This window comes from Myotis myotis, unplaced genomic scaffold (assembly GCF_014108235.1).
Source record: "Myotis myotis isolate mMyoMyo1 unplaced genomic scaffold, mMyoMyo1.p scaffold_m19_p_5, whole genome shotgun sequence".
In the NCBI taxonomy this organism is placed as follows: Eukaryota; Metazoa; Chordata; class Mammalia; order Chiroptera; family Vespertilionidae; genus Myotis; species Myotis myotis.
The window spans coordinates 82,029,590-82,050,467 of NW_023416357.1; the positions used below are offsets into that span (position 1 = coordinate 82,029,590).

Genomic DNA, 20,878 nt, shown 5'->3' on the forward strand with positions numbered 1-20,878 from the left:
AAGGACACATAGGTAATACCTTAATCCAGCGGTTCTCAACCTGTGGGTCGCGACCCCTTTGGGGCGAAGGACCCTTTCACAGGGGTCACCTAAGACCATCGGAAAACACATATATAATTACATATTGTTTTTGTGATTAATCACTATGCTTTAATTATGTTCAATTTGTAACAGTGAAAATACATCCTGCATATCAGATATTTACATGACGATTCACAACAGTAGCAAAATTACAGTTATGAAGTAGCAACGAAAATAATTTTATGGTTGGGGGTCACCACCACATGAGGAACTGTATTAAAGGGTCGCGGCATTAGGAAGGTTGAGAACCACTGCCTTAATCAATAAAAAAAAAGAAAGAATTTAAAAAGAAAGAAATGGGTAGGAGAAGTGAACCAGACCCAAGGAAGAGTCAGGACAAAGGCCCAGGGCGGGAGGGGAGGCCGAGAGCCATTAGAAGCAGAGCTGCCAGCGGAGCCGTGACGCGGACTGGAGAAGTCGGAGGAGCAGAACCCTAGGAAACGCCGGACTCGCCTCCCCGGACACGGCTCGGCTGCCGGGATTGACCCAGAAACAGGAAATGAAATCGAGCGGCTGTGATCAAAACAGCCGCCCGGCCTCGGGCTCATGAATATTCAGCAGCCGGCGACTCCGCCCAGTTCCGCCCAGCTGGGAGGCTGCGCTTGCGTCGCGGGCGCGTCTCTGTCGTCAGACGTGCGCGCCGCCGCCGCCGCCGCCGCTGCTCGGGAGGGAAACCGGAGAACTGTCATGGCGAGTCCCGCCGCGTCCTCGGTGCGACCGCCGAGGCCCAAGAAAGAGCCGCAAGCGCTCGTCATCCCCAAGAATGCGGCGGAAGAGCAGAAGCTCAAGCTGGAGCGGCTCATGAAGAACCCGGTAAGACGGAGCGTGGGCTCGTCGGCCGCCGCGTCCCACCGCCTTCCCTTCCCTTCCCTTCCGGCGCCTCTGGGGGCCCAGGGGCCCACCGCCCCCGCCTGCAGATTCAGGAGTTCATAACCCGAACCCCAGCGCCGGCCCTGAGTGAGGAGTAGGCTGCCCCGGAGACAGTGAGCCTCCTCCTGCCCTTAGGTTACAGCCCGGCCAGGACGGGCGCGCTGTGGGCGGCTTCCCGTGCTCCAAGACCGTTTCCGGTTTAACTTTTTGTAAACAGAAGCGTTAGGCTGTAGAGATAGAGCCTGTGGGTTAGCACCAGGGTTATTTTCTTCTAAACTGTACCTCGTTACCCAAGCCGGTGTGGCTCAGTGGGTGAGCGTCGCCCCCACGAAGCGTGAGGTCACGGTTTGGTTCCGGGTCAGGGCACATGCCCCTGTTGCCGTCCGCAGCTGGTGGATGATTCTCTCCCTTTCCCTTCCTCTCTCTGAAACCAATAAAAACATTTTTTTAAAATAAAAAATAAACAGTACCTCGTTAGAGGCATGGGGGCAAGTCGCTCACCCTCCCCAGGCCTCGGCCCCATCAGTTACAAAAACAGTTGGATGAGCAGGTCTCATGGATCTTAGACTAGAAAGGGTTGACTCTTGTGCAGTGTAGGGTTAGAGTTGGAGGCCAGCCATACATGGTGACTTCCGTTTCTGAGTTCTTCTCAGAATAGCCTTGATGAGCCTGTGGGCTGTGATAGACCCCAAACTATACAGGATGAAGTAAAGCTAAGGCAGGGAAGAAATCAGCTTTGAGAACAAGGAGCAAAGCAGCCTTATTTCATGAGTCTAGTTAAAATCCTTTGGTTATAAGAGATGTGACTTTGTCAGCAGGTTTATACTTATAAATGCTTTCCTGTTGAAATGTTTCAGGACAAAGCAGTTCCAATTCCAGAAAAAATGAGTGAATGGGCACCTCGACCTCCCCCAGAATTTGTCCGAGATGTAATGGGTAATGTCTTTTGGGGAGTGTGTGTGTATGTAAATATAATTTTTGAAGTACAAATATAAAAACCCTGCAGTTAGTATATGTTAATTAGATTTCTAGTAGGGAAAAAAATGTTCACTGGTCCAGTATTTTGCTCTTACAACAAAGGGGTTTGGCATTAGAGAATTTTCTTATGCATTGTCTTTAATAATGCCTTATATTGGTTATTTCTCCATGGAATAGTTTTATTATTTTGTTGGGTTGTGAATTAATATATTCTAATTAAAAAGAAAAAGAATAGAGGTATTTAAAAAGTTTGAACCACCTGTAATTTCATCGTTCCACTTGTAACATTCTGAGATAGCCTTCCAAACCTCTTTATAGACAAAACCACTGCTGCTTAAGAAAAAAATGTTTTTAGAAAAATATGGTTGATCTACACATACTATTTGGTAACCAACTTTTTCACTTAATGGACCATGGATATATTTTTAGCTCAGAAATGTAACGTAAAATCACCTGGTGGGGAGGGAAAGGTCATAGGCTCTCTTCTAGGTTTCCGGTCACTGAACTGCATTCTATTTCTTCTCTTAATACTGCATTAGAGTGGACTTTTTAGTGAATTCCACATTCACAAGGATGCTTCCACTGTACACTAGGTACTGTGCTAGATTCTGCAGTATAGTGGGGAGTAGGCCGGGCCGTCCCTTCCATTATTGAGTTTCTTTCTTTGGTCACTGTTAATTAAAGGGAGCCTGTGTTGATAACTGGAGCTCATCGAGAACTCTGAACTATCCTGGCTGTAGGTTCAAGCGCTGGCGCAGGCAGCGGAGAGTTCCATGTGTACAGGCATCTGCGCCGGAGAGAATATCAGCGACAGGACTACATGGATGCCATGGCTGAGAAGGTCAGTGAGCAAGGAGGCTGACTGAGCGCTTGGGTATGAACAGTGTGCACTTCATAACTTTTAGAAAAAAGCATTTGAAACAGAGTAGATACACCTGGTTTGTGTAAGGGCTACCTTTTAAAGTCAGCACCAGAAACAGACATCAAGTAGAGCCCAGTTAATCCTAGGCCAGACTTAGCGCCGTCAGATAATCACCTATGCATAGAAGGGCGCAGCCCTTCAGGCCATTTGCCATGAAATTAAATAGAAAGCAGGATCTCTCACACCACTTGAGCTATTATTTCTCTCTTATTCTCTCTTTTTGGCTGAATACCTGTAATTCCAGTTAGCTGTGTGTTTTCTGTGAATACTAGTGTGCTTCTATGTGTCTGCTTCTTTTAGTTTTCTAGCGTGGCAGCTGGCAATTCTTCTTGACAAGTGTCAAATAATAATTGATTAAAAATTGAGAACTGCTTTAGAAATTATACTGTAAAAACTGCTAAGCATTACTTGGTTAGAAGGGCCAGAAATTTCTTGTTTAAAAAATACTCTTGAACATATCACTTGTTTTATTTTTTGAATTAAAATTTGGAGTTATTTTTTTAAATATATTTTTATTGATTTTTTACAGAGAGGAAGGGAGAGGGATAGAGAGTTAGAAACGTCGATGAGAGAGAAACATCGATCAGCTGCCTCCTGCACATCTCCCACTGGGGATGTGCCCACAACCAAGGTACATGCCCTTGACCGGAATCGAACCTGGGACCCTTCAGTCCACAGCCCGACGCTCTGTCCATTGAGCCAAACCAGTTAGGGCAAATTTGGAGTTATTTTATCCACACCAAAAGTCTTGCTGGATTTTTCACTAGAATTGAGTTGAATATGTAACTTTAATTTAATTTGAATGAGAATGGATGTTATAGTGTTGGTCATCCCTTCAAGAAACTATGTTTTTTCACTTGTTTAAATCTTTTTGTATCTCTCTGATGATTTGTGGAGGTGTATAGTGCTCCTATATTTGCCCATCATACTATTTAATCAAATATTATTTGGCTGTTTCTTTGTGGTTTTCCAAATCTGATTTCTCCTCTTAACATTACACATGATGCCCTAGCCCAGTGGTCGGCAAACTCATTAGTCAACAGAGCCAAATATCAACAGTACAACAATTGAAATTTCTTTTGAGAGCCAAGTTTTTTAAACTTAAACTATATAGGTAGGTACATTGTTATTAACTTAATTAGGGTACTCCTAAGACTTAGGAAGAGCCACACTCAAGGGGCCAAAGAGCCGCATGTGGCTCGAGCGCTGCAGTTTGCCGACCACCGCCCTAGGCGATTTTGCTCAATTATTAGAGCATTGGCCTGTGGACCGAAGGGTCTCGGGTCACCAATTCGATTTCTGGTCAAGGGCACATACCTCAGTTGCAGGTTTCCCAACCCTGGTAGGGGCACAGGTAGGAGGCAACCAGTCGATGTGTTTCTGTCACATCAGTCTCTCTCTTTCTCTTTCTCCCTTCCCCTACCCCCTTCCACTCTCTAGAAATCAATGGAAAAAATATCCTTGGGTGAGGATTAAAAACAAACAAGCAAAAAAAAACAAAACAAACAAACATTGGGCATGAGAGATTGCCCCTTGTTCTTAATCTTACAACACGCAGTAGAAAAGTCCTTTTCCTCAGTCTTCTCATAATGGCTGTTATTTCAGGGAATACATTTATACATTTTGAGAGATTCAGATACTTTAAAATGTCTGCTTTTTATGAAAGAGGAAACTACCCAATAATGTTTCATTTTCCAATAATTGGATTTAAAAAATTAGATTCAGCCCTAGCTGGTTTTCTCAGTGGTTAGAGCTTCAGCCCACAGACTGAAGGGTTGCGGGTTTGATTCCGGTCAAGGGCATATTAACATCGATTGCAGATTCGATCCCCAGCCCAGTTGTCTGTCTGTCTCTCTCTCTCTCTTCCTTCCCTCTCCCCTCGCCCTCCACTCTCTAAAAAAATCAATGGAAAAAATATCCTCGGGTAAGGATTTAAAAAAATAAAATAAGTGTACAGTAGGATCCGGAGTCATTTTCTGGCGAGTTTTACCTTTATCTTGGATTAGTCTGGCTCTAATTGGTTTTTGTTCTGGCTTCCTGACTGTGGTGATTTAAACCATCTGCTCTTGGGCCTCTTCAGTTAGGGAGGTTAGGGTCTTGTGATTTATTAGCTAGCTGTTAATTGCTCAGCTGTTTCCACCCCTTGTCTCAGTTTCCTCATTCCACTTTCCAGATAATTTTCCTATTTTCTTACTACCCTGCTTCAGTATCTTAGTGAACAGAGTTACTTCACCTTCACAATCAGAGAGCCCTGTATTGATTTCCCACCCCCTCTGTGGGGCAACCACTTAAAGTTGAAGTGGCCCTGGAGACCTAGATATACCTAGGGAATTTTTCTAGGAATTTATTTGAGCCAAACTGAGGACAGCTGCTGGGAATCAAGATCTTAATTAAATACTTTCCAGAATGGCAGTTTGCAGCTGCTTTTATGCATTTGGAATTGAGGGAAGTAAGGTAGAGAAAGTAAGGCTGAGATTGGATTACAGGATAGTTAACCAGATTATGTGCTCCCTTGGACGAGGTTACTTCTGAAAAGGCATTTCAAAGTTCTGTTAACCTAGCTGCACCCCCACTGGTGTGACTTTTGGAGCTCTCATATCCAGCCCACAGTGTGTCTAAATGATGTGGGTTTTTTTGCAGCAAAAATTGGATGTGGAGTTTCAGAAGAGACTGGAAAGGAATAAAATTGCTGCAGAGGAGCAGACAGCAAAGCGTCGAAAAAAGCGGTAAGGGCTTTGTGGCATCTCATAACTAATGAGACTTAAGGGCAGGAGATGGAAAGTAGATGCATGGTTGGTGGATGAGTCCTTGCAGTCAAAAGTTTACCTGTATAACCTTTAGAGGTCTTGGGTGTTTAACCCGCCATGGAGCAGTCCAGTAGAGGAATGGCTTTTCTTCAAATTTTCCAGGAGAGATGCAGACATTTACTGTTCCCCTCCCCCAGCTGGTTACAACTTCTTCAAAGCTTGGAGGTCAGCATTTCCGTGATCATAGGGATTTCTCTTCTTCACTTCTGTATTTTAACCTCAGGTTTAACTAGGTGCTGTGATTGAACTTCTCATTTAGCTTCTTCCTTAAATTAGGGCCTGTGACCTCCCTAAGTGACTGTATAAGTGTACAGGTTGCATGTTGTGTATGTTTTAATAAATACTCCCCTTATCGATTTAAGAAATGTCTAACCCTGTAGGGAATTTTTCTAGGAATTTATTTGAGCCAAACTGAGGACAGCTGCTGGGAATCAAGATCTTAATTAAATACTTTCCAGAATGGCAGTTTGCAGCTGCTTTTATGCATTTGGAATTGAGGGAAGTAAGGTAGAGAAAGTAAGGCTGGGACTGGATTACAGGATAGTTAACCAGATTATGTGCTCCCTTGGACGAGGTTACTTCTGAAAAGGCATTTCAAAGTTCTGTTAACCTAGCTGCACTAAAACAATGGCCTGCTTAAGGCAAAGATAAATCTTTTACAAAAGTTATATGCTTGGGGCGTGGCTGCCCATCATGACCTGCCCAGTTAGGGATTTATGATCAGGTCACCCTATGAGGGTACTTTCAGTAGAACCCCGCTTTTATAGTGCTGAACAGGATTTTTCAAGTCGCCTCTAAATACCTTGGGATGAAGAACCATCTCCATTGTTTCTGAGATGCTTTAATCACCTCAGGAGGATTTCTCTTGATTCCTGAAGAAAAATGGCTTGATAATGTTGATGGAGTAGCAGAATCATAAAGTATTTCTTTCATTTTATTAGTGTAGTGTTCGTGTGATTATAACATCTTTAAAGATCCTATAAGTAGATGTTTCTAATATACAGACTAAGAGATTAATGTACTTATATTACATCTGTAGCCAAAAGTTAAAAGAGAAGAAATTATTGGCAAAGAAGATGAAACTTGAACAGAAGAAACAAAAAGAAGGTGAGTAATACCCACTTTTTTTTTTTTTATATATATATATATATATATATATATTTTATTGATTTTTTACAGAGAGGAAGGGAGAGAGATAGAGAGTTAGAAACATCGATGAGAGAGAAACATCGATCAGCCGCCTCCTGCACATCTACTGGGGATGTGCCCGCAACCCAGGTACATGCCCCTGACCGTAATCGAACCCGGGACCCGTCAGTCCGCAGGCCGGCGCTCTATCCACTGAGCCAAACCGGTTTCGGCAGTAATACCCACTTTTCTTGGTTGTGATCTTTCATGGTGTTGCACAGAAGCTGACCTGCCAAGAATAAGATTTAGAGTTTGGAACTGATTGGCTGACCAGTGAAGAAATTAGGGCTTACTCTGTTAGTTAGGGCTCATTTAATTGCAAGTGTCAGAAAGCCAAACTGGATTAAGCACAAAGGAACATACTAGCTCATGTTAAGTCCAGGACAAACCTTCCTTCAGTCATGACTAGTAAAAGAGCTTCGAGTTGTTATTGGCATTCACTGTTTCCCTCTGCCCCTTAGCATCCTGTCCTCGGGCAGGCTTATGTCGTCCCTGTGGTTGTAGGATTCCTGAGGCTGTACCCTACCTCATTCTTGTCCAGTAAGAAAGATTGAGATGTCCCTAGCAAAGGTGTTTTTGTGTTCCTCTGTCTCTGAATTAGTCACTTGGCAAGTCAGTTAAAAATACTTTTGGCACCACCCTGGCCAGTTTGGCACAGTGGATAGAGCATCAGTCTCTGACTGGTCCCAGGTTTGATTCTGATCAAGGGCATGTACCTCAGTTGCAGGCTCCATCTCAGACCCCAGTTGGGGTGTGTGTTGAAGGCAACCAATCAATGTGAGAGACACATTGATGTTTCTGTGTCTTTCCCCCCATCCTTCTCTCTCTAAAAAAAAATCAATGGAGAAATATCCTCGGGCAAGGATTAACGAAAAAAAGAGTGAAAAGCATGGCTAAGTGGTTGAGTGTCAACCTATGAGCTAGGAGATCACGGTTCGATTTCTGGTCAGGGCATATGCCTGGGTTGCCAGCTCAATCCCCAGTGTGGGGTGTGCGGGAGGCAGCTGATCAAGTTCATCACTAATGTTACCCTTTCTCTCTCTCCCTCTCCCTCTCCCACCCTCCCTTCCTCCCTCTCTCCCCCTTCCTCTCTGAAATCAATATAAATATATTTTTAAAAAAGAATAGTTTTGGCACCCTGGCCAGGTGGCTCAGTTGGTTAGTGTCATCCCATACACCAAAAAAGGTTGTGGGTTAAATGCCCGTCAGGGTGTGTATGAGAGGCAATTGATATTTCTCTCTCCCTTCCTTACTCTCTAAAAACTCAATGAAACAGCCTCAGGTGAGGATTTTTTTTAAAAAAGACTGCTTTTGGCTGCAAGAAACAGACAGACTCAACCAGCAGTAGTTAAACAAAGAGGAATTCATTTTTCTTATATAATGGGAAACCTGGTGATAGGTGGCAGCCTGGTATGGTTCAGCAGTTCAGTAGTGTCAGGCCCAACATACCTGCAGTTCTTTTGGCCTTTGTCCTATGGGCGTGATATGGCTATTGCAGCTCCTGGCATCAGACCTATGTTCAGAACAGGAGGAAGAGGGAAAAGAAGTGCTACTTGCCTAGTGTGGTTTTTTCCTGTAACTGAAAAGCAAAATATCCTCTAGAAATGCTCAGCTGTTGTCATCTTATATGTCATTGATCAGTACTAAGTCACTTTGCCATCTCTTGCTGCCATCAGGCTAGATGAGTAGATAAAAGAATTGTCATGACTATCGTTAACCTTTCGTGATCCATCATTGAGAGCTGGATACATGGCACCCTAGATAGAATTGAGTTTTGTTAACAAGGAGGAATAGGAGGTGAGTAATGTGTCAACATACCACAGTGCTGCAGTCTTGCCTACCTTTGAAACTATCACAATGCCAGAAATACCAACCACTCACCTGAGAGCCCCTGAGCTGAGATTCAGGGACAGAGGGATCCCAGATAGGAAGGAAGGACCCAGGATGCTAAGAAACAAAAAAAAATTGCAACTCTCCATAACATTACTGAATCTGTGGCAATTCCCTGATTGACTAAGCATATTTCCTGATTGGACAGTTGATTTTTGGTTTTATGATAAAGTCAGACTTTCACTGGCATATTGCAATATGATTGGACCCTTCAAGGACCAGTTTCCTTCTGAGTTATAAATGTACTGAGACACACTATATATGATATGGTTTTTGACTAGAAGAAATTCTTTTAACGATGCCTGGGGAAGAGGCTGTTTTCTACTGAGTCAGATTGAATGAAGGTAATCCTTGCAAATGTAAGTTTTCAGGGAGCTGCCAGACAGGTCAAATAAGGACAGACCTCTGTGTGTGGAACTTCTGAGGCACTCCCAATGCAGCTTGTCTCCTCCAGCGGTTTGTAGGCTGGTACTTTTCATACCTACTGTGATTATGAGGCTGTTGACTTTGGTGACTACCTTGGGTTTATGGAGAGGGTAGGGAATAGGACAAGTTAAAACACCACAAAGCTTACTGTTCTGACCAGGATTCAGCCATTTTTCTTAAAACAATCCAAGGAACATTTCCAGAGTCTGAGCATTATGATCCTTTACTCACTGGATCATGAAATCATTTTAGAGGTTGCAGCTATTATTTTTTCAAACATGAATAAAAGAGACAGGAAGCTATTCATTACACTCGGAATAAATATTTTATGAATCTTTCCATTTCTATGTCGGCTGTGGGCTATGGGCTTTAATCAAATTTGAAAATCATTGTTATAGTGCATGGGCGCTGCCTGTTCTTATACTTATTAGTGAAGTTAATATCTGTACATATTTAAAAACGATTAGTGATCATGCATGGTTGAGCAAGATAGGGAATGCTATAGGGATAACTGTCAAAAATGGTTTGTGTGCTCAGTTTCCTTTTGTGAAAGAGAAAATAGATTTTCCAGCTGCCTGTTTGAAAAGAATAGAAACTTAAATGTTGTGATATTCTGTTGTGCCATAAGGTGGCTTCTGTGTACTGCTGGGTTCTTGATGGACTTGGAGTAAATCACTCAAGCTTTTCAGCCCTTCTAAAAGCAGTGAGGGGCAACTGGCTAGGAGTTCCGTTCTGTTGTTGGAGAGGAAGTATCCTTGCTTGTTGGCTTGTTGTCTGTGCTGGTCCAGTAATTTAATTAAGACACCATGCAGTGTGGGACTCGAATCTGAATGACACCATGGGATTGCATTAAGCCAATGTGGATTACTATGAAATCACTAGAGGCCCAGTGCATGAAATTAGTGCACTGGGGTGGGGGGGCGTGTCCCTTAGCCCAGCTTGTGCCCTCTTGCAATCTGGGACCCCTCAGGGGATGTCTGCCTGCCGGCTTAGGCCCAATCACTTGCCAGTCATGAGCCTGACTTCTGGCTGAGCAGCCCTCCCCCTGTGGGAGTGCACTGACCACCAGGGGCAGCTCCTGTGTTGAGCATCTGCCCCCTGGTGGTCATTGCGCATCATAGCGACTGGTCGTTCTGCCATAATGGTCACTTAGGTTTTTATTATATAGACTAGAGGCCCGATGCACAAAATTCATGTGGGGGAGGGGAGGGTCCCTCAGCCCGGCCTGTGCCCTCACAATTGGGGACTCCACGATCAGGCCTAGACTGGCAGTGGACATCCCTCTCGCAATTCAGGACCCCTCGTTCTTAACCGCCCGCCTGCTTGCTCCTAACTGCCCACCTGCTCGCTCCTTACTGCCCGCCTGCTTGCTTCTTACTGCTTGGCTCACTGCTCCTTAGCGCTACCGCAGAGGCAGGAGAAGATCCCACCACCGCCGCTTCACTCACCAGCCATGAGCCCGGCTTCTGGCTGAGCAGCGCTCCTGCTATGGGAGCGCACTGACCACCAGGGGGAAGCTTCTGCATTGAGCATCTGCCCCCTGGTGGTCTGTGCATATCATAGCGACCGGCTATTCCACCGTAATGGTCGTTGGGCTTTTATATATATACTAGAGGCCCGGTGCACAAAAATTTTTGCACTCGGGGGGAAGGGGGGGGTTCCTGAGCCCGGCCTGTGCCCTCTCGCAGTCTGGGACCCCTCAGGAGATAACGACCTGCTGGCTTAGGCCTGCTCCCGGGTGGCAGAGGACAGGCCCAATCCCTAGGTGCAGCCCCTGGTCGGGCCCAGAGCAGGGCCGATTGGGGAGTTGGGGCGCTGCTCCTGTCATGCACAGAGCAGGGCGGATCGGGAGGTTGTGATGCCACCCTCAGTCACGCTCAGGGTAGGGCTGATTGGGGGGTTGGGGCACCGCCCCCTGTCACACTCAAGGCAGGGTCGATGGGGAGGTTGCGGTGCCACCCCCATCACGCACAGAGCAGGGCCAATCAGGGGGTTGGGGTGCTGCCCCTTGTCACTCACAGAGCAGGGCCCATCGGGGGGTTGGGGCTCCGTACCCTGTCATGAGCAGAGCAGGGCCAATCGGGGTTGGGGAGCTCCCCCCTGTCACTCAGAGAGTAGGGCCGATAGGGGAGTTGGGGCACCACCCCCTGTCACAGAGCAGGGCGGATCAGGGGGTTGGGGTGCCACACCCTGTCACACTCAGGGCAGGGCCGATGGGGAAGTTATGGCTCTCCCCCATCACACACAGAGCAGGGCCCGTGGTGGGCAGTTGGGGCGTCGCCCTCTATCACCCACAGAGCAGGGCTGATCATGGGGTTGGGGCGCCGCCACTGTTACACTCAGGGCAGGGCCGATGGGGAGGTTATGGCTCTACCCCGTCACACACAGAGCAGGGCCCGTGGGAGGGGGGAGGTTTGGGGCACCGCACCCTGTCACACACAGAGCCGCAGGGCGATCAGGGGGTTGGGGATCTCCCCCCTATCGGGCACAGAGCAGGGCTGATCAGGGGGTTTGGGCGCTGCCCCCTGTCACGCTGATCCCGGTGCCAGGAGGCCTCGCGGCTCCGCTGATCCCAGTGCTGGGAGGCATATTACCCTTTTACTATATAGGATAGAGGCCTGGTGCATGGGTGGGGGCTGGCTGGTTTGCCCTGAAGGGTGTCCTGGATCAGGGTGGGGGTCCCCACTGGGGTGCCTGGCCAGCCTGGATGAGGGGATAATGGCTCTTTGCAGCTGGTCACACACCCTTCAGGGTGGGGGTCCCCACTGGGGTGCCTGGCCAGTCTGGGTGAGGGGCTGAGGGCTGTTTTCAGGTTGGCGGGTGACGGAAGCTCCCAACCGCTCCTTTTTTTCTTTTTCTTTTTTATTCTGGGCCAGCATTAGCTCTGAGGCTTGGCTCCAGCTCTTAGGCCTCCGCTGCTGAAAGCAGGTATCTGGTTTGTTTCGGTTCTATAATCGAAACAATGTATAACTCCAGCTCTGAGATCCTGGCTGGCTGAAAGCAGGTTTCTGGGGTTTTGTTTAGCTTCTATATTTGTTACAATGTTTCAAACTGCCGACTCAGAGGCTGGCAAGGTAGGCGGGGAACGTTGGAGTCCTCCATCACTGAAGCAAGCAAGCCTCATGTTAGTTTCAAGCTGCCTGGCTCCCAGCCGCCATCTTGTCTGGCAGTTAATTTGCATATCGCCCTGATTAGCCAATGGGAAGGGTAGCGGTCGTATGCTAATTACCATGTTTCTCTTTTATTAGATAGGATAGATATTAGAAACCAAGATCTGGGGACTAGGTATGCTCTTTACTACTAGGGTGTTGTTACTTTTAGGCCTCTTTAACTGATAGAGGAAGGAAGTATATATGTGTTTACTAAAGAGTGTATATATTTATAGATATTTCTATATGTAACCATCTATATCTATCTATGTTAAGCTAAACATGAGTTCATACTGATGTCTCCAACTCTAATCCATTGCCACATGTAATCTAGCCTTTTCAGCTTGTTTGCATGTAACTTTCCACTCTAGCAGTGAGTAACTTATCTCTCACCATCCACCATCCTTTTATTTAATTGTTCAATTTCAGTATACATGAATAGTGGTTTCAGAATTGTTAACCTGTTATCTGTGGGAAACAACTTTATCAATTAATACAGTGCAATGTACAGTTCTTTTTGCCTTTACTCTTACAGACTCTGCTATTTCCAAAATTATTTAGGTCAACATCTTTCCTTCATCCCCTTCACAGAGGTTTCATCCATTTGTAATATAATTTAGTTCATATTTCACATTTCATCCTGGGATCCTTGACATCCTGAAATTTGCATACATTAAAGTTTATTCTTTATGCTGTAAAGTTCTGTGAATTTTGACAAATGCATAGTATCATGTACCTACCATTGCAATATTATGTATAATAGTTTTCCAAGCCTTAAAAAATTCCCTGTGCTTCATTATTCAACCTCCTCCCCACCCCCAATCCCTGGCAGCCACTGATCTGTTTACTATCCCTATAGTTTTGCCTTTATCATTTGGTTGGAATCATGCAGGATGTAGCCTTTTCAGGCTGGCTTCTTTCATATAGCAGAATACATTTAAGATCCATCCATGTCTGCGTGAATTTTAGTTCATTCCTTTTTATTGTTGAATAGTATTTTATTGTATTGGATATACCAGTGGTCAGCAAACTCGTGAGCCACATGCGGCTCTTTGGCCCCATGGCACGGGCCACGAAGTTTCAATCGCATTGTATGTGTGTGCCTGCACGTGGTATTTTGTGGAAGAGCCACACTCAAGGGGCCAGTTTGCCGACCACTGGGATATACCATAGTGTGTTTATCCATTCACCTACTGAAGGACATCTAGGACATATCCAGTTTCTAGAGATTCAGAATAAAACTGCTACAAACATTTATGTGATGGTTTTTGTGTGGATATAAATTTTCAAATCTGTTGAATATATACCTAGGAAGATGATTGCTGGATCATATGATTAGAGTATGTATAGCTTTGTAAGAAACTGTCAAACTATCTTCCAAAGTGGCTGTACCATTTTGCATTTCCATCAACAATGAATGAGAATTCCTGTTGCTCCACATCCTTTTCAGCAGTTGGTATTGTTAACTTTTTGAATTTTAGCCATATTTATGTGTGTGTTGTGGTATCTCGTTATAATTTGTGACAGCATTTTTAAAATTCCTATGCCCTCAACATTAAGCATAGTAGTAATAAGCGCTTCATTATTTATTACTTATTTCTGTTGAAAGAATGAGTGGGTAAAATAATGTTGCTGAATTTCCAAATGACTTGAATAGTCATTAGATTTCTCCTCTTTGAGAATGATACTTCTAGGCCCTGACAACATGTCTCCCATGCACAGGAATCAATTGTGTTTACATTTTTAGGGGCTTTTCAATCACAATGAATGCTTTGAGCCCTCCTGTTAATCAGCATCTCAAGCATCCAAAACCCCCCATTTCACAAACATCCAGGTTGATCAGTATTTTACTGTTTCCCTTTTTTTTTCTTTTTTTGAGGGAGGGGGAGAGAAAGAAACATAGATTTGTTGGTCCACTTATTTATGCATTCATTGATTGATTCGTGTATATGCCCAAACTGGGGATCGAGCCTGCAATCATGGCATATCGGGATGAAGCTCTAACCAGCTGAGCTACCCAGCCAGGGCTTTATGTTTCTTTAAGATCAGAATAAGATCAAAGCCTATGCTCTGGTCGTCCTATGTTCAAACCTGTCCAGGTGTGGTTGATGGTTCTTAGAGAGGCTGAGACAGAATATGCTAAGTTATGGAATAAAACAGAAATAATCAGCCGTTCCAGCCTTAGACCCAAGTTCTAGAGCAGAATTCCACAGCTGGTATATGAGTCAATGGGCTGCATGAGGTGAGACCTTAAGCCCCCCCCCCCTCAGCCTTCAGGGTGGATAAAAGCTGAGTGAAGGCCTTGGACCAGTTGCACCATGTGCCATAGAATTATCCTTTTCCATGTGTGCCATGACATGAGAGAGCCTGGGGAGTACTGCCCTGAGTCCAGGGAGCTCAGAGCTAGGTTTTTTTATTGCTCTCTAGTTTTTCCTTCAATCTCTGTAGTGTGTGTGTGTGTGTGTGTGTGTGTGGCGGGGGGGTGGGGGCGGGACGAGTAAAAGACATATAAAATTTATCATCTTAACTGCACAGTTCATTGGTATTGAATACATTCAAATCATTTTGCTACCAGTTTCACCATGAATCCCCATAACTCTTCATCTTATAAAACAGAAACTATACCTATTAAACAGTAACTCCTATTCCTCCTCCCCTAGTCCCTGGCAACCACATTTTACTTTCAATCTCTGTGATTTTCACTATTCAGGAAACCTCATATAAAAGGAATAGAATACTTGTCTTTCTATGACTGGCCTGTTTCACTTAATATAATGTCTTAAAGGTTCATCCATGTTTTAGCATGTGTTAGAATAATATTCCATTGTATGGCTAGACCATATGTTGCTTATCCATTCAGTATGCTCACCTCACTCCTTTGTCTACCTTGTTTTTCTTTTGCCTGAGTTTCCTTATGCATTTCTTCAGACAAGGTTGTTAGAAGCCTGGAGAGTTAAATAGTTCAGGTCTGAATCCTGGATCCTTGTTTTACTGATTATGAGACCTTCATAGCAAATTACTTAACTTCTCTGAGCTTTATTCCTCATCTGTGAAATGGATATGTGGTAGGTATTTAGAGTTAAACAAGACAGTAAAGAATTGGCACAGTGCCTGGCACATAATAGATGTTCAACAAATATTAGTTTTTAAAACATGCTCACCATTTGTACTTCTGAAATTTCTCATTCTTTTTGGAATGAGGTTGAGGAGAAGGAGGAATATCCTAAATTTATTAAATTAAATCTTAGAGATGATTTAACCCATTGCCATGAGTATTTTTAAGTGTCTCATCCTAGGGTGTGAAAGTGATTTTTAGACTATACTGTGCCTGGGCACCCCAAGGTTTCCTGCCTTGAAGCTCTTTGGCCCTGTGATGACAGCAGGAGCAAATCTCTGGGTGCCTGTGAGCGCTGGAATTCCTGCGCATCTGCAGGGAGGAGGCCCATTGATGGGCCTGGGTGAGCCCACAGTGCCTGCAGTGGCCACCTGGGCTGGACTGAGCTGGAGGAGTGGTGCTGCCTCTGAGGGCTCTGTCTCTGCCTTGTTCTGGCTCTCACCCACTCCTCTGCTCCCAAAAAGAGGGAGGAGGAGTTGGGAACATGTTGTCTTTGTGCTCTGCTTTTGGCCAGCTCAGTGGCACTGTGGGTGCTGGCAGTCATGCCAGGGAAAACACTGGAATTCAGAACTGCACATGGAGTGTCAAGAGAAGGTTTCTAAGTCTGTGGGAAGAGCCAGGAAGCTGACATATTTGTGTGGGCAGAGCCCTTTGCTACACAGTTTTTTAAAATCCTTTTGCTCCTGGCCAGTGTGGTTGACTGTCCTCCCAGCGCCAAAGATCGCAGGTTCAGTTACTGGTCGGGGCACATGCCATGGTTTCAGGCTCCATCTCCAGTAGAGGGCATGCAGGAGGCAGCCAATTGATGTTTCTCTCCCTCTCCCTCTCTCCCCCTTCCCTCCCCCTCCCTTCTCTCTCTCTCTAAAATCAATTTAAAAAAAACATATTTTAAAACAACCCTCCAATCACTTTAGGGAAGAAAAGAGAAAGAAAATCCTTTTGCAGACTGCAGTGTGAGAGCTTGAGACATCAACAGCAGTATTGTCAGTATTAAATGCTAAATGTTAAAGGGCTGGTTGGGGACGTTGCCCTGGCAGAGTGGTGGTGAGGACCATGTAAAAACAGTGAAGCTTGATGTATGGGGCATCAGCGCTGTGTATGCTGCTGGATCTTTTTAATAAGGATGAGATCTACCCACCAGCGGTGGTAGATCAGTTCTGTGATGGACCCTTTTATACTGGGCAGTGGAGGTGAGGACTCCCAGATGAGGACCTCTCCTGGCTCACTTGTCCATCCAGGAACGACAGCTCCCTAATGTCTCCACAGCACTTCTTTCTGTAAAGCATCCTGGATTATCTGAGTGAGTCTGGACATCTCTAATCCGAATGTCATGTGATTACAGGATCCAGTCAGAACCAAGAGCAGCCATCCAGTAGTTCTGAGGAGACATCTGGGACAGAGGAGGAGAAAGAGGAAGAGCCCAGCTTCATCATGGGGCGATGACAGTGTTGGCTACAGTGGCTTTCTGGAGCCCAGGGCCTCAGAAAATCTCCACATGACCCAAGGAGAAAGGCGACTGTTTGAACTGTCTCTCTCCCAAGGCCTCGCTGGATAGAGCCATCCTGACTGCTTGTGGCCCTGCCAGTAGGGACAGAGAAGACTGTCTCCTGGACACTCAAGGGCATTGCCAAGCGGAGTTCATTCATGTTCCCGCTTAAGGGGGGAAACATAAAACCTTCTGCCCCTGCTGTCTGTTCTCACATATTTGTACATTGATGAGTTTTGGGCTGGTATCTGTGAAAGGAATGTTTATTTATTAAAGAACAGAAAAACTTGAGGTTTTGATTGGACCTGTGAAGTGCCAAAGTGTAGGGAAGGCTGTGAAAATTAGGTGATGGAGATGAGGCCTGTTACACGGGCCTGTTCCCAGACTCATTGAGTGAAATGGCCTTGGTTCTGGAGCTGACTTGCACTGCAGGGCACCTGACCTCCATTTCCTTCAGCTGAGGGTGCAGACTGCACCTCAGAACATGTGCCCCTGCCCAGCTGCTCCCAGGACACAGGTGTGTTTTGGGAAGCCTTGGGCATATGCAAAGGGAGATGTGGTATGCAACCAGGGAAAATGATTGGAGACTAATAAAGAAGCAGGTGGAGAATCCAGGCTGGGCTGAACCAGAGTAGAGGACATGGGGAATCCTTGCCGGACTAGAAGGGGGAGGAGGTGGGAATCCATGGCCCAAAGCTGTGTTTTCATCCTGAGGTCAAGGGGGTTCTAATCAGAAATTTGAGGTTGCCTTTCAGGCAACAGGAAAGACAGAGATGGTTTCTAATTAGAGCCTTTGCTTACTTTTTGGATTATCTTCATCTCCAAGTTTCTGAGAATATCTCACTGCTTTTATGGAATTTGATAGAATTAAGGATCATGGTTTTGAGTGAATGTTTTCTTTCACTTTTATAGTATTGATTTCCCTGGCCCTGACCTGGGCCAGGTGACATTTGTGATCATTTCTGCCCTTTCAGCAGTTCAAATCACAGGAATTTTTTGGTAAACTTCCCTATTTTATTGTAATACATCAAAGTCTGGTTAATATTAAGTGATTCACAGGAGTTTTTCTTTTCCTGGAAGCTGAAATGGAAAGTCAACCCTAATAAATTAACACACACACTCTGGCCTTACATTTTGAAATCCCTGTTTCTCTTTTCAGGGACTGGCTGGTTGGTTTTCCTTATTTCCCCCCCAGAGTGTGTGTCACAGCTCTTGCTTTAAGTTCAGCCTGGATCTCGTGGGTGTTGTCTTTCTCTGCAGACTGTGGAGTGTGCAGTTGGAAGACTTGGGTTCGAGCCCTGACCCTGCCTCTGATGAGACTGGGAACTCTGGGCAAGTCACTTCCTACTTCCTCTGGTGCACCTGGCCAAGAGCTTAGTGATAACGTGTGTTGGACAGGTGGCTGGAAGGCTAAACAAATAGGATACCAGGCAGGTGTTTATGGTTCACACCTTTACTAGATTTGAGAAGATGTTTAGGTAGGATGTTTCTGACAGTTTTTAAGGGGTCATTTATTCTTTAGGTTGAATGACTCAGTTTCTCTTCTTCAGGGTACTGCTTATTTGGGAAAGAGGAACAATTAGATGCCATCAGTGAGAAAGAAGGGGGCGATACTGAGAGGATACCCCCTCTCCCCCAAAAAAAGGTCATGACTGGGGAGAATCATTAAGCAATGCCCTATGATTAGCTTGTGGATAGGAAGAAATTAACAAAGATATATATAACTTGGCTGTCCCATATGTAAGAATTCTGATTTATCAAACATTAGACCTTCGTTCACTCACCAAATACTGAGCACTCAGTGGCAGCCCTGAGCTAGGAGGCCCAGTTATTTCTATTAGAATACTGTTTGCCCTTTTATTAGAAGTCCCATATAGATTTACCAAACAAGATTTATAAACACGTCTGGAAACCAGCCCAGGTCACCCAGCAAATGAGTGGTTGAGCTGGCCTTTGGACCCACGTAGCGTGGTCCAGAATCCTTCTCCCTGGCCCCAGCCCACAGCGCTGTGCTGCCCTGGGGAAGAAGCTGTGCCGAGCCCAGACCTGGTGGGGAGGGGCTCCCAGGGCTGCTCTTGGTGCCAGGGCTGTAGGCTATAGGCCCTCCTTTAATAAGCCCCTGGTGCGTTTGTGTGCATAGTAATACAGGATGTCACTATGTCATAGTTTTAAATATAATTGATTCTCATTTTTTCACAAGTTCTATGTTTATGAACTCACCAAAATTTATTTGTAATCCCAAAATTAATACTCACGTTTTTGTGGTCATTTGCAGACATTCACAGAATGGCAAAATTTTGAGTTGCCTGATGCACACATTCCCAACTGAGGTTAAACAAGGTAGTGAGTGCTCTGCCTTCTTGTTTCAGCTCAGACTTACTTAATAACAGGTTTTTCACATTTATAGCTTATTGTTGGTGGTTTCTGTTTAAAATGTCCCCCAAATGTAATGGTGAAGTGCAGTCTAGTGTTCTTGTTTTTTGTTACTCCACCTGAGGATATTTTTCCATTGATTTTTAGAGAGAATGGAAGGGAGTGAGGAGAGACACATCAATTGGTTGCCTATAGCATGTGCCCCAACCAGGGCCTGGGATCAAGCCTGCAACTATAGTACATGCCCTTGACCAGAATCAAATCTGGGATGCTTCAGTCTGCGGGCAGATGCTCTATCCACTGAGCCAAACTGGCTAGTGTTCTTAAGCACAAGAAGGCTGCAATGAGCCTTAGCTATCCTTCATTCAGGCATGAGTTATAGCACTGTTGGTTATGAGTTCAATGTTAATGAATCAATAATACATATTGACAAAGGTGTCATTAAACAAAAACATACATAAAATAAGGTTATGTGTTGATCAGCTGATGTGATCAGGGGCTCACAGGAATCTAACCCTCTATTTCCTGATCAACAATAGAAGGCTGGGTGTGGGTCAGTGGTTGAGCATCGACCTATGAACCAGGAGGTCACGGTTTTATTCCTGGTCTGGGCAGGTGCCTGGGTTGCAGGCTTGATTCCCAATGGGGGAAATGCAGGAGGCAGCTGATCAATGATTCTCTCTCACCATTGATGTTTCTATCCCTCCTTTCCTCTCTGAAATCAATCAAGATTTTATTTAAAAAAAAACAAAAAACTAAAATACTCCAAAAAAAAATGGAAGGGAGGGGACAGGTGGGAAGTTCTTGGAATAATGTAGACTGTAGGTAAGATGGCCTGAATTAGTACAGAGGCCATGGGGGCAGAGGGAAATGGTAGTAATTCCAGAGACATTTAGGTGGGAGAATTCACAGCACTTGGTGGTAAGGGAGGAGTCAGGAATGACACCGGATCTATAGCGTCACTAGCTGGGTGGATGGTCACACAGCCCAGGAAATAGGTGATCCAGGAAGCAGAGCAAGTATGTAAGGGAAAGGAGGAATTCAGCTCTGGGCATGGTGAAGTTTGGGATACCCCTGCCAGGCTGGAAAAAGATCAGGGCTGGAGGTGATGATTTAGGCTCCTGAAACAATGGGAGTGGGAGAGACCAGTCAGGAAGAATAGAGAGGGAGACCCAGACAACCCTGAGAAACACCCGCATCTAGGGGACAGACAGAAGAGCATCCTGCACAGGGGGAAGTCAGGTGGGGTCACTGGAGCAGAAGAGGAGAGTGTTTCCAGATTTTGGAGCAGGGAGGTAACCAATGACAGACAAGGCAATGGCTGAAACACCTTCTGGATGTTGCAATACAATGTCAGCAAACTGCAGACGGCTGAGGAGGAAGTGAAGGAAGTGATGACAGCTCTCTTATCAAGTTTGGCATCAAGTGGGAAAAAATGGTGGCAGCAAGGGGTCAAGCTGAAGAGGAAAGGAGACTGAGAGGGAGAAAGTGGGTCCCAGCAGGTCAAGGAAGAGAGGCAGTGGTTTGAGAACTAAGTGAGAAAGAGTCAGAAAGCGGGATATTTGAATGTGAGATTTCACAGAGGGTGATGAC

The 20,878-nt window shown here is 45.3% G+C and overlaps 1 protein-coding gene across 7 annotated transcripts; it reads left to right on the forward strand.

Annotated features, from left to right (window-relative positions):
- Nucleotides 1-695: 695 nt before the first annotated feature.
- PRKRIP1 (PRKR interacting protein 1) lies at nt 696-17,956 on the forward strand. Of its 7 annotated transcripts, XM_036309344.1 has the most exons (8): nt 702-894; nt 1,809-1,887; nt 2,670-2,770; nt 5,492-5,577; nt 5,761-5,823; nt 6,698-6,765; nt 7,975-8,004; nt 16,769-17,956. In XM_036309344.1, the coding sequence occupies exons 1-8, from the start codon at nt 769-771 to the stop codon at nt 16,867-16,869; spliced, it is 654 nt and encodes a 217-aa protein (XP_036165237.1). In that variant the 5' UTR covers nt 702-768; the 3' UTR covers nt 16,870-17,956. The 7 variants fall into 7 exon arrangements, with proteins under 7 accessions (XP_036165243.1, XP_036165241.1, XP_036165242.1 ...); XM_036309348.1 differs by lacking the exons at nt 7,975-8,004; nt 16,769-17,956 and adding an exon at nt 16,693-16,745 and having other exon boundaries at nt 701-894; XM_036309345.1 differs by lacking the exon at nt 7,975-8,004 and having other exon boundaries at nt 703-894.
- Nucleotides 17,957-20,878: the final 2,922 nt, after the last annotated feature.

Bases quoted from the DNA above. Each gene is read 5' to 3' on its own strand.
- PRKRIP1 (XM_036309344.1), top strand. From the start codon at position 769: ATGGCGAGTCCCGCCGCGTCCTCGGTGCGACCGCCGAGGCCCAAGAAA. The intron at 5,578-5,760 runs GTAAGGGCTTTG...CAAATTTTCCAG, and splicing joins GCAAAGCGTCGAAAAAAGCG to GAGAGATGCAGACATTTACT. The intron at 5,824-6,697 runs GTCAGCATTTCC...TTACATCTGTAG, and splicing joins AACTTCTTCAAAGCTTGGAG to CCAAAAGTTAAAAGAGAAGA.